The following is a 13,918-nucleotide window of genomic DNA, read 5'->3' as shown; positions in this document are numbered from 1 at the left end:
TATAATTGTCTAAGGGTCACTTCCGTCTGTCTGTCTGTAACGAGATATTCATTGATCGCGGCCTCTGTCTGTCATGGAATCCAAGTCGCTGATTGGTCTCGCCAGCTGCCTGTCATGGCTGCCGCGACCAATCAGCGACGGGCACAGTCCGATTAGTCCCTCCCTACTCCCCTGCAGTCAGTGCCTGGCGCCCGCTCCATACTCCCCGCAGTCACCGCTCAAACAGGGTTAATGCCAGCGGTAACGGACCGCGTTATGCCGCGGGTAACTCACTCCGTTACCGCCGCTATTAACCCTGTGTGACCACGTTTTTACTATTGATGCTGCCTATGCAGCGTCAATAGTAAAAACATCTGTTAAAAATAATAATAAAAAAAAAAAAAAAATCATTATATACTCATCATCTGCCGCCTTTCTCGCTCCTCGCGACGCTCCGGTGACCGCTCCATGCAAGCGGCAGGTTCCGGTGGCAAGGATGGTCTGTGAGAAGGACCTGCCATGACGTCACGGTCATGTGACCGCGACGTCATCACAGGTCCTGCGCGAGAAAGACCTGCCATGACGTAACGGTCATGTGACCGCACGTCATCACACCCTGGGACCGGAAGCTGGCGCCTGCACCGCACACAGGCGACAGAACTACTACAAGGCGCCCTCGGAAGGTGAGTATATGTTTATTTTTTAACCTGTGACATACGTGGCTGGCCAATATACTACGTGGCTGGCCAATATACTACGTGGCTCTGTGCTGTATACTACGTCGCTGTGCAATATACTACGTGGCTCTGTGCTGTATACTACGTAACTGGGCAATATACTACATAACTGGGCAATGTACTACATAACAGGGCAATATACTATGTAACTGGGCAATATACTACATAACTGGGCAATGTACTACATAACAGGGCAATATACTATGTAACTGGGCAATATACTACGTGGCTCTGTGCTGTATACTACGTCACTGGGCAATATACTACGTCACTGGGCAATATACTACGTGGCTGGGCAATATACTACGTGGCTGGGCAATATACTACGTGGGCTGTGCAGTGTACTACGTGGGCTGTGCAATATACTACGTGGACATGCATATTCTAGAATACCCGATGCGTTAGAATCGGGCCACCATCTAGTATTATATAAGAGTCATTACATACAGAGTTTTCTATTTCAAGTGTTTATTTCTGTTAACGTTGATGATTATGGCTTACAGCCAATGAAAACCCAAAAGTCATTATCTCAGTAAATTAGAATAATTAGCAAAAACCACCTGCAAAGGCTTCCTAGGGGTTTAAAAAGGTCCCTTAGTCTGTTGGCTCCACAATCATGGGGAAGACTGCTGATTTGACAGATGTCCAGAAGGCAGTCACTGACACACTCCACAAGGAGGGTAAGCCACAAAAGGTCATTGTTAAAGAAGCTGGCTTTTCACAGAGTGCTGTATCCAAGCACATTAATGGAAGGTTGAGTGGAAGGAAAAAGTGTCGTAGAAAAAGGTGCACAAGCAACCGGGATAACCGCAGCCTTGAAAGGATTGTTAAAAAAAGTCCATTCAAAAATTTGGGGGAGATTCACAAGGACTGGACTGCTGCTGGAGTCATTGCTTCAAGAGCCACCACACATAGACGTATCCAGGACATGGGCTACAAGTGTCACATTCCTTGTGTCAAACCACTCATGACCAGTAGACAACGCCAGAAGTGTCTTACCTGGGCCAGGGAGAAAAAGAACTGGACTGTTGCTCAGTGGTGCAAGGTGTTGTTTTCAGATGAAAGTAAATTTGGCATTTCATTTGGAAATCAAGGACCCAGAGTCTGGAGGAAGAGTGGAAAGGCACACAATCCAAGCTGCTGGAAGTGGAAGACTCCACAATCAGTAATGGTTTGGGAGCCATGTCATCTACTGGTGTAGGTCCACTGTGTATTATCAAGACCAAAGTCATCACAGCCGTCTATCAGGAAATTTTAGAGCACTTCATGCTTCCCTCTGCCGACAAGGGTTTTGGAGATGGAAATTTCATTCTCCAGCAGGACTTGGCACCTGTCCACGCTGCTAAAAGTACCAATACCTGGTTTAAAAACAACAGTATCACTGTGCTTGATTGGCCAGCAAACTCACCTGACCTTAACCCCATAAAGAATCTATGGGGTATTGTCAAGAGGAAGATGAGAGACACCAGACCGAACAATACAGACGAGCTGAAGGCTGCTATCAAAGCAACCTGGGCTTCCAGAACACCTCAGCAGTGTCAGAGGCTGATCATCTCCATGCCACGCCACATTTGTTTTACATAGTTATTAAGGTTGAAGGAAGACTGTAAGTCCATCTAGTTCAACCCATAGCCTAACCTAACATGCCCTAGCATGTTGATCCAGAGGAAGGCAAAAAAAACCCATGTGGCAAAGAGTAACTCCACCATGGGGAAAAAAATTCCTTCCCGACTCCACATACTGCAATCAGACTAGTTCCCTGGATCAACGCCCTATCAAGTAATCTAGTGTATATACCCTGTAACATTATACTTTTCCAGAAAGGTATCCAGTCCCCTCTTAAATTTAATTAATGAGTCACTCATTACAACATCATACGGCAGAGAGTTCCATAGTCTCACTGCTCTTACAGTAAAGAATCCGCGTCTGTTATTATGCTTAAACCTTCTTTCCTCCAGACGTAGAGGATGCCCCCTTGTCCCTGTCTCAGGTCTATGATTAAAAAGATTATCAGAAAGGTCTTTGTACTGTCCCCTCATATATTTATACATTAAAATAAGATCACCCCTTAGTCTTCGTTTTTCCAAACTAAATAGCCCCAAGTGTAATAACCTATCTTGGTATTGCAGACCCCCCAGTCCTCTAATAACCTTGGTCGCTCTTCTCTGCACCCGCTCCAGTTCAGCTATGTCTTTCTTATACACCGGAGACCAGAACTGTGCACAGTATTCTAAGTGTGGTCGAACTAGTGACTTGTATAGAGGTAAAATTATGTTCTCCTCATGAGCATCTATGCCTCTTTTAATACATCCCATTATTTTGCTTGCCTTTGTAGCAGCTGCCTGACACTGGCCACTGAATATGAGTTTGTCATCCACCCATACACCCAGGTCTTTTTCATTGACGGTTTTGCCCAGAGTTTTAGAATTAAGCACATAGTTATACATCTTATTACTTCTACCCAAGTGCATGACCTTACATTTATCCCCATTAAAGCTCATTTGCCATTTATCAGCCCAACATTGATGCAATAATTGATGCAAAAGGAGCCCTGACCAAGTATTGAGTGCATTTACTGAACATACATTTCAGTATGCCAATATTTCGGAATTTAAAATAATTTTTCAAACTGGTGTTATACAGTATTCTAATTTTCTGAGATAATGACTTTTGGGTTTTCATTGACTATAAACCATAATCATCAACATTAACAGAAATAAACACTTGAAATAGGTCACTCTGTTTGTAATGACTATATAATATGAGTTTCACTTTTTGTATTGAAGAACTGAAATAAACTAACTTTTTGATGATATTCTAAGCACTTGTACAGTTCTACATCTTATTTGCATAGTGTATTGCGAAATCTATGGTACAAATGCTAGGAAAGCAACAAGACCTCGATTTATCAAAATGTTTAAACCAGAAATCTGGCATAAAACACTTTAAAAAGTTGCAAAACTTTAAGGCAAAAAAAATTGTGTTAGGTTTACATTTTGATGCCAATTTCATCCAGGTGCACTAAAATGGGCCTGCTCATCCAATGCATGAAGAATTATGGTATACCATATGCCACAAATCTTACTTAAGTCTCCGACTAGCGTAGGATTTGTGGCAAGGTGCACAGAGGGGCAATGCCACTTTTAAGATGCAAATTATTCAATAAGGGGCACCTTTCACTCCATCATGCCTGTGCATCAAGACTAGCGCGAACAACACAGGTCCTGATGAATCAAGGACAAGATCTGCAGCACAATCCACAAGAAATTGGCATCTTTCGGTCTTTTGATTCGGAGAACCCTTCAGAACTTGCCATTAACATGCTTCACATATTTGCAAAAGAAAAGATGGAATGAAACGGATTATAATATAACAATGCTATAGAAATCACTGGGTTTGTGTTCTCATGTAGACCACATCGGTATCACCATTGAGCCCAGCATTTGCCTGGAGCGGTCCTATGCATTGTAGTCATTACATCACAGCAGCAGCCTGCCAACATGGACCTGGGACAGCAGCAAAGACGCAGCGCTAGACTGGAAGTAGATGTGTAAAGAAACTTTGTTTTTGCTGTGTGCACGCCAGATGAAAAAAATCTTGAAAAACCCCTTTAAAAAGAATTAGTCACCAGTTTTTTGCTACCTAATCTGAGAGTATCATAATGTGTAGAAAGATACTCTGATTCCAGTGATGTGTCCCTTACTAGGCTGCTTGGTGAAGTTTTGATAAAATCATGGTTTTATCAGCAGGAGATTATCACTAGAGGACTAATAAACCTGAAACCATGTAGTCCTCCACATTCATGATCTTTGCATAACCCTGCCACCACCACTGATTGGCAGCTTTCTGCCTATGCACAGTGAACACACATACACAGCTGTCGAATAGTGGTGTGGGTGGGTTTAGACCGAGCTCAGCATTCAGAGAACTGCTAGATCAGCAGCAGCAGATAAGAGTGTTTTTATCAAATCAGAGCAAGTATTCCAGTAAGTGATACATTGCTGGAATCAGGGTCTCTGCTCCAACATCGTGCCACTGTCAGATGAGGTAAGGAAAAATCTGGTGACAGATTATCTTAAAGATAATGATTAATATTGCCTGTTCATAAAGTTAAAATGATTGAATGAGCATTTTTATAATTGAATTAAAGAAAAATCATCAACCTGTGACTGAGACAAAGCACTTGTTCCTTTGCTTTCCTTAGATAGGAAAAAACGGATTGACATCATAAGTTCCTGAATACTGCAGTGAAATTCTTCTTCATTTTGTCCACCAGTTGCAAATGCAAAAAGTTTCCGAGATTGAACAATATACTTAAAAATATATTCTTGAGCCTACAATATTAATGAAAAAGAAACAGCATTATTGTCACGTTTTCCAACTGATCGGAATGGGATAGCAACATATATTACCAGAGAAACAGGATCTACGCTAACAAAAATCAGACAATGACCCAGATGACTTTACATGTTATGTTTCCTAGAAGTTATCACAGGTTTGTTTTACCAATACAAGCGATAATCTAGGATTATGAGCCCACTGACTCTTTATGATCCTGGCTCCTGAAGTTACAGAAATATTCCAATTGCCAATTAGCATCACATCAAAGTGAAGCAGCATAAATCAGTGCCAAAAAGCTCACCCTGTATGTAACGGCGTGTAACAGTACATGTAATGCCGCCATCATTACCTTTAATACCTCCTGGATATGCTCCTGCCGTTCGGCTTCAATTATTCGGTCAACATACCATTTCAGCACTTTTATGAGGTCTCTAAAAAGTCACAAGGTGAGTTCAATTAATTTTTCTGCGTAACCAGGAAAAGCCTAAAATAGCTCACATTTTATCACTTAAACTATGAGTAACTATTATTTTTTCTTTTATGAAACAATAGTACATTTGAAAATAAGAAACTTTGTCATATATCTTCTTAAAGTCTGCTTCTTTCTCCTCCTGGATTGATCTTCCACTCTCAAGCTTTCATTGCTAACATCTGTAAAATGTTTATTCAGTGAACACAGACTTTCCCATTACTGAAATACGAGATGACAGTTGGTGCTTGAGTCAGATACAAACATTCTGCTGCACGTTCTCCAGAAACGACAGTTACAGTTCTCCATAGAACCTTATGCGCACCAACTATCTTTTCCTATCTCAATATAGGGAAAATCTTCAGTCCTTGATGATATATTTTACCTATGAACTGAGAATTTTGAGAAAGAATTATCAGCTCAGGAGGTAAAGGAATCAGATTTCTCTAATAAGATACATTACAAAGTTTCTTATTTTCACCTACTCTATTAGATAAAAAAAATTGCAAATCACCGGTACTCTATAAGTAATAGTAGGTGTAGATCAGGGGCGAAACTATTTTACTACATTACTTAAATGTGCTACAACAAACTTTCAACACAGCATATACTACAGAGAAGTTCACAGCACATTCAGTCTGCAGTTAAAGGGAGTATGTCTACAGGTTATTGCCGCCTAATCTGAGAGCAGCATAATGTAGAGACAGAGACCCTGATTTCAGTGATTTGTCACTTACCAGGCTGCTTGCTGTAGTTTTGAGAACATCACTTTTTTATCTGCAGGAGATGTTCAGTAAAGCTGCTGCTAGTCCTCCATATTCATGAGCTCTGTATAGCCCTGCCCACCACCCCTGATTGGTAGCTTTCTACCTATGCACAGTGAAAACACAAAGCTGCCAATCAGTGATGTGGGCGGGATTACACAGCGCTTAGCATTAGGGAACTGCTAGATCTGCAGCAAATAAAACTGGGATTTTATCAAAATTGCAGCAAGCAGCCCAGTAAGTGATACATTGCTGGAATCAGGGTCTTTGCTATACCATCTGAAAACAACAATAAATAAAGGCAAAAAAACGGTGACAGATTCCCGTTTTAAAATCACCCAAAACGAATACACGGTGTGTTATTCATCAGCACAAACCCTTACGGGGTGTTAAATGACAAAAAGATTCTCACATATTGCTTATACCTCTATTTCATGGACCCCCCCTCAGAGGGCGGTAAACAGAATAACACATTGCACTGTGTAATGGAAAAACTAACATTTACAACCAACCAGAAATGGTCATTCAGTTTCAAAATGATACAGCGACACTCCCAATTGAACTATGCCATTGTAAAAGACAGTCTTCGGTTCGAATTTTGAAAATGGGGCTCATTAGATGATTTTTAACATTTTTATCCAAAATTATATTTTAGTAGTCTTTCTTTTTTTTTTTTACTCTTATTTGGTGCTTTAAATTCAAAGGAAAAAAAAAAAAGAAATGGCCACCTCCCGATGTGGAAGGCACATCTCCTACATGTATTCCCCAGAATAAGTAAATACGTACGATCATATTGTACCTGTAAGCAAGGGCACCGGAAAAATGTCCTTCTATGTAAGTGTCCATTACTGGTTTAAAGTGCTGGAATTTACTGTCCTGTAGTAAATTTATTATATGAACCTGAAGACACAAAACATGAGTGAAACAAATGTGAACTCCTGAGAAAGCTGCATGTTATGTAACCTCTCCGACAGAGCGGCTGCCAGTCCTGTTCACGGAGCTTACCAAGCAATCGAAGACTTTAGAGCTGTACTTCTGAGAACTTTCATTCAGGATGCCAAACAAGGTGTCCAGTGTGTCCTGCAGGAACTGTGGACGGCAAAGGGGACGTGTCAGAGCCAGTTATAACTAACGTGACCCTGACAGCGGATACATGGTTGTCATATACATGGTGCATTAGCACTGCTATGTATAGCGACAATTACGGAGTCTTATGAACGCCAGCTACATGTTGACTTTCACGGGAGAACCGTCGGGATAAGCACAGAGGTCTTCAGCAGACCTATGGCTGTAATGGCAACCCATCGGTGTCCAGCCATCACGTCACAGGCGTGTCTATAGGCACATGGAAAGACATGCACTCCTACCGGCGCGCATTAAGTGCTGCTGTTACACATCGACAGTAGCAATTACCAGGTTAATAGCCGTGGCGCACAAGGGACTCGACATATAATCTAACTGTACATGATAGGTTAGGAAAAGGCTCAAGTATGTTTTTCTTTTCAATGCCGCAGTGTGTCAAAGTCAAGCATACCTGGCTGAGATCATACAGCCAGTGCCCACGGACTGGGCAGCATGTATCAGCTGACAGGGTATGATATACTCATACTAAGAAGCTTACCTTCACAATCTCAGACCCATCAATCTCCTTCAACTTCGACAAGGAGCCTGGGATTTTATCAGGATGCATCCTCCATTTAAGCAGATCCAGCATGTCCCCTAAGTAGCGGTAACAATTATAGAAACAAAATAACACACATTGTAATAACAGCAGGCATGTCAGCCATTATAGGGGCCTAAAATACATAGTAAACGACTTAGGCTACTTTCACACATCAGGTTTTCGCTGTCAGGCTAAATCCGGCTAATTTTCAAAAAACTGGATCAGGCGAATGTTGCCGCCGGATCAGGTTTTTTTCCCATAGTCTTGTATTGGTGCCTGATTGCACCGGATGACATTGCGTTTCGTCCGGTTTTCGCGGGATCCGGCAAATCTGCTGCTTCCGGTTTCTTGAAAAAACGTCCATTGCAACGTTTTTTTGTCTCCAGCGAAAAAGCCTGAAGCGCCGGATCCGGCGCTTCCGGCTGTTTGCTACAATGAAAGCCTATGGGAGCTGGAAGGTGCCGGATCCGGAAAAAGGGGGATCCGGCGGCCTGATCCGGTTTTTTAAACTGAGCATGCTCCAATTTTTTTTTTATCCAATACTCTAGATAGGCTAGCCGAATCCGTCAAAAAAACGGATCCGTCGCATCAGTTTTTCAAAATCTGCGCCGGATCCAGTTTTTCCAACATTCGCCGGATTTAGCCTGACACTGAAAACCTGATGTGTGAAAGTAGCCTTTAGCAGTTCCAGTATTAGTATAGAGAGTGCCAATAGCAGAAAGGAGCCAGGGATGAGAGTTTGCAGGCATCCACAGTGCCAGCACCTGCACTTACACAGTGTGGGCCCACTGGGCTTCTTCAGGCCCGTGTACCACGGATGGAGGCCAGGCAGCATCAAGTTCAGTATCGGACACAGTGCACAGAGGGCAAATGGAGGGGGGCATAACGGTGCACCCAGTTCTTAGCCACATCAAGGGTGCGCTAAAGAGCCTTCATTTGCATATGAAATAAAAGTTGCTTTAACAAAAACAAAATATATACAGCTTGCATGTTTTTATAGAAGCTTAGTCCCCCACGTGAATGATTAAGTAGTTTAATATGCGTTTTGGGGGGTGTCGGACTCCCTTTAACACAAACACACTGGATAGAAGGCTGTCTGCGGGAAGGGAAAGTTTCACCTTCCCAATTACAAGAGCTCAGAAAAACTGGCCAAATTGTTTATTAGAATTAGGAGCAACAGCCAAAGCTTCCTTTATTAGGTTTGTGTTTTTGGTTTGTTTTTAAATTTCAGCTACTTTCTAATTCTCTACTTTGCTTTGCTTTCATATTTGCAAAACTGTAAACTTCACAACCCACCTGAAAAAGCTCAAAATAAATGCACCAAAGAATGAATATGCAAATTGCCTCTTCTGAGAAAAAGAGTACTTAACCCCTTCACCCCCGGAGCTTTTTCCGTTTTTTCATTTTCGTTTTTCGCTCCCCTCCTTCCCAGAGCCATAACTTTTTTATTTTTCCGCCAATTTGGCCATGCGAGGGCTTATTTTTTGCGGGACGAGTTGTACTTTTGAACGACATCATTGGGTTTTACCATGTCGTGTACTAGAAAACGGGAAAAAAATTCCAAGTGCAGTGAAATTGCAAAAAAAGTGCAATCCCACACTTGTTTTTTGCTTGGCTATTTTGCTAGGTTCACTAAATGCTAAAACTAACCTGCCATTATGATTCTCCAGGTCAGTACGAGTTCATAGACACCTAACATGACTAGGTCATTTTTCACCTAAGTGGTAAAAAAAAATTCCAAACTTTGCAAAAAAAAAAAAAAAATTGCGCCATTTTCCGATACTCGTAGCATCTCCATTTTTCGTGATCTGGGGTCAGGTGAGGGCTTATTTTTTGCGTGCCGAGCTGGCGTGTTTAATGATAGCATTTTGGTGCAGATACGTTCTTTTGATCGCCCGTTACTGCATTTTAATGCAATATCGCGGCGACCAAAAAAACGTAATTCTGGCGTTTCAATTTTTTTTCTCATTACGCCATTTAGCGATCAGGTTAATGCTTTTTTTTTATTGATAGATCGGGCGATTCTGAACGCGGCGATACCAAATATGTGTAGGTTTGATTTTTTTTTTTATTGATTTATTTTGATTGGGGCGAAAGGGGGGGTGATTTAAACTTTTATGTTTTTTTTTATTTTTTTCACATTTTTTTTTTTCACTTTTGCCATGCTTCTATAGCCTCCATGGGAGGCTAGAAGCAGGCACAACCCGATCGGCTCTGCTATGTAGCAGCGATCATAAGATCGCTGCTACACAGCAGAATTGCAGGTGTGCTGTGAGCGCCGACCACAGGGTGGCGCTCACAGCTACCGAGGATCAGTAACCATAGAGGTCTCAAGGACCTCTATGGTTACCTTCCTGACACATCGCCGACCCCCGATCATGTGACGGGGGTCGGCGATGACGTCATTTCCGGCCGCCCGGCCGGATGCGGTACTTAAATGCCGCTGTCTGCGTTTGACAGCGGCATTTAACTAGTTAATGGGCGCGGGCGGATTGCAATTCCGCTCGCGCTCATTGCGCGTACATGTCAGCTGTACAAAACAGCTGACATGTCGCGGCTTTAAGGTGGGCTCACCGCCGGAGCCCACCTCAAAGCGGGGGTTTTGCCAGCTGACGTACTATTCCGTCAGCTGGCAGAAAGGGGTTAAAAACTGTATAGCGCCACCTGTTGGAAGTAGCGATCCTACAAATCACAATCAACCCTTTAACGAGTCGTGCAATATGACTTAGGATAAAAGCCAAATCAGTATCTCAATTTGCAGACACGGTGTTTCGGGCTGTTGGCCCTCGTCAGTGCGAAACATGAGAACTGATTTGGCTAGGTGAGAGGCTCTGGACTGAGGTCTAAGGGGTAATGTTTCTCCTTATGGAGAGTGACATACCAGCTGGCTTGTCAAGGTAAGGAGGCTTATTCGCCTGATTGATTGATTGATTCGGTTGATTGTGACTTGTAGGATCGCTACTTCCAACAGGTGGCGCTATAGAGTTTAAGACCTCTTTTTCTCAGAAGAGGCAATTTGCATATTTAATTTCCCAGAGGAGCATTGCACGGCGAATAAGCCTCCTTACCTTGACAAGCCAGCTCGTATGTCACTCTCCATAAGGAGAAACGTTACCCCTTAGACCCCAAAGAATGAACACAGGCATTTATGTGTAAAAACGACTTGCTCTGCGTATGTTCAATCTTTTCAGCTTCTTTTAATCGCTTCAGCTTCACAAAGAAGTAAAGTGTTTAAAAAAAGTGACCTGACCATTCTTTGGGTCGATCACTTGTTTATTTATTACAAGTTTAAAAAAACAATACAAAACACAAAAAAGACACCAGCGAGTCCTGAAGAGTCTTTCTCCTAAAAAACTAAGAGGGTTCGAGAACATCTAAAACGTGTTGTGTGCACATACCACTGAAGGTGCAACCCGAGACTTTGCTAGTGGTTTGCTATTGGGCTAAGAACTTACAGGCAGGTAGCTGCTGCTCAGCACCAATCTCTGCTGGCTCAGAGGACTCATGGACTGCTCTTGCCAGCGATTCTGCTGCTTCATTTGCCTCACTTCAACAGAGTTCTGGTCCACTCCGTCAACGGGGCATCACTGCCAACGTCATGATGATTGAGAGTTGGCTCTTCGCAGTTTGGCACAAGGCAGGCAGCTGTCTATCAGCATGACATCGGCAGTGACGCCTCATCAACACAGCCCAGCAGAAGAGAAGAAGCTGCGCGTGATGTCATGGGAAGCTAAAGAATCGCCAGCAAAGATTGAGGCTAGGCAGGTAGTTAGCAACTACCTACTTGTAAGTTCTTAGCCCCATAGGGAAAAAATAAGCAAATTCCTGAATAAACCCTTTAAAAGTTTTGGAAATCTGTTTAATTTGCATAACCTGGTAACATGTGACATGGATGCAGCAAGGTTAATCTTTCTATGTAATGTACAGCTCTCCAATACATTTCACAGACAGTGATGGAAGGGGAATGTGCTGATCAGATCATTGCTAACATGTACTAGCGCTCCGTGTGGCCAGCACCACATAGTGGAAACATAGTAACAGCGAAGCCGAAAAAAGACATTTGTCCATCCAGTTCAACCTATATTCTGTCAGAATAAATCCCCAGATCTACGTCCTTCTAAAGAATCTAATAACTGTAAGAAACAATATTGCTACACTTCAGGAAGACATCCAGGCCTCTCTTGAACCCCTCGACCGAGTTCGCCATCACCACCTCCTTATGCAAGGAATTCCAGATTCTCACTGCCCTAATAGTAAAGAATCCTCTTCTATGTTGGTGGAAAAACCTTCTCTCCTCCAGACGCAGAGAATGCCTCCTTCTGGCTATCATCTTCATTGGTATAAACAGATCCTCGGAGAGATATTTGTATTGTCCCCTTATATATTTATACATGGTTATTAGATCGCCCCTCTGTCGCCTTTTTTTCTAGACTAAATATTCCTAATTTTGCTAATCTCTCAGGAAATTGTAGTTCCCCCATCCCCTTTATTAATTTTGTTGCCCTCCTTTGTACTCGCTGTAGTTCCATTATATCCTTCCCTAAACTGTACACAGTACTACATGTGCGGTCTAACCAGGGATTTGTACAGAGGCAGTATAATGGTCTCATCATGTGTATCCAGACCTATTTCAATGCACCCTATTATCCTGTTTGCCTTGGAAGCCACTGCCCGGCACTGGCTGCTCCAGGTAAGTTTATCATTAAAGGGAACCTGTCACCCCGTTTTTTCAGTATGAGATAAAAATACCGTTAAATAGGGCCTGAGCTGTGCTTTACAATAGTGTATTTTTCGTCCCCTGATTCACCACCTATGCTGCCGAAATACCTTACCAAAGTCGCCTTTTTCCGCCTGTCAATCACGCTGGTCTGGTCAAAAGGGCGTGGTGAATTGGCTGTTTCTCCCCCACCTCTTGCTTATCTGCCCGCCGTTGGCGTAGTGTTTTGCGCATGCGCAACTGCCGAATGCACTGCGCAGCGGCAGACAAAGAGCGCGATCTGCGCTATTCACCGGCTTTTCCGTGGCGGCGGCCATCTTCCTGAGGCCATGCGTGCGCAGATGGAGTGCTCTGCTGCCTGGGGCTTCAGGAAAATGGCCGCGTGATGCCGCGCGTGCGCAGATGGAGATCGCGGCGGCCATTTTCCTGAAGCAGAGATGCGACCTCGGCTTCAGGAAAATGGCCGCCGCGATCTCCATCTGCGCACGCGCGGCATCACGCGGCCATTTTCCTGAAGCCCCGGGCAGCAGAGCACTCCATCTGCGCACGCGCGGCCAAAGGAAGATGGCCGCCGCCACAGAAAAGCCGGTGAATAGCACAGATCACGCTCTTTGTCTGCCGCTGCGCAGTGCACTCGGCAGTTGCGTATGCGCAAAACACTACGCCAACGGCGGGCAGATAAGCAAGAGGTGGGGGAGAAACAGCCAATTCACCACGCCCTTTTGACCAGACCAGCGTGATTTACAGGCGAAAACGGCGACTTTGGTAACGTATTTCGGCAGCATAGGTGGTGAATCAGGGGACAAAAAATACACTATTGTAAAGCACAGCTCAGGCCCTATTTAATGGTATTTTTATCTCATACTGAAAAAACGGGGTGACAGGTTCCCTTTAATTAGGATCCCCAAGTCTTTCTCCACGTCAGATTTACGCAGTGGTTTCACGTTCACTGTGTAATGGTGATATTGATTCCATCTTCTTATGTGTATAACCTTACATTTATCATTGCTAAACCGCATCTGAAACCTTTTGGCCCAAGATTTCAACTTATCCAGATCCATCTGTAGCAGAATACTATCTTCTCTTGTATTGACTGCTTTACATAGTTTTGTATCATCTGAAAATATTGAGATTTTACTGTGTAAACCTTCTGCCAGATCATTAATAACTGCAAGGGGCATTAAGCTCTAAAAAAAGATCCACAATACCGATGGGTGAGATAACAGGTAGTGATGAGCAAATATGCTC

General features: G+C 43.2%; 1 protein-coding gene across 5 annotated transcripts in view; it reads right to left on the bottom strand.

Moving 5' to 3' along the window:
* DOCK4 (dedicator of cytokinesis 4) overlaps positions 1-13,918 on the bottom strand; it is a 517,521-nt gene that overhangs the window by 251,495 nt on the left and 252,108 nt on the right. For all 5 annotated transcript variants that reach the window (XM_077265059.1, XM_077265063.1, XM_077265060.1 and 2 more), the window contains exons 18-22: positions 7,912-8,009; positions 7,296-7,379; positions 7,090-7,190; positions 5,407-5,488; positions 4,880-5,050 (exon numbers count right to left, since the gene is read on the bottom strand). In XM_077265059.1, coding sequence (XP_077121174.1) covers positions 4,880-5,050; positions 5,407-5,488; positions 7,090-7,190; positions 7,296-7,379; positions 7,912-8,009 — 536 coding nt within the window. The remainder of the gene's footprint in view (positions 1-4,879; positions 5,051-5,406; positions 5,489-7,089; positions 7,191-7,295; positions 7,380-7,911; positions 8,010-13,918) is intronic.

Source organism: Ranitomeya variabilis, chromosome 5, assembly GCF_051348905.1.
Source record: "Ranitomeya variabilis isolate aRanVar5 chromosome 5, aRanVar5.hap1, whole genome shotgun sequence".
NCBI lineage: Eukaryota > Metazoa > Chordata > Amphibia > Anura > Dendrobatidae > Ranitomeya > Ranitomeya variabilis.
Note: the sequence above shows the minus strand (reverse complement) of the source record. Positions and strands in the feature narration are given on the sequence as shown.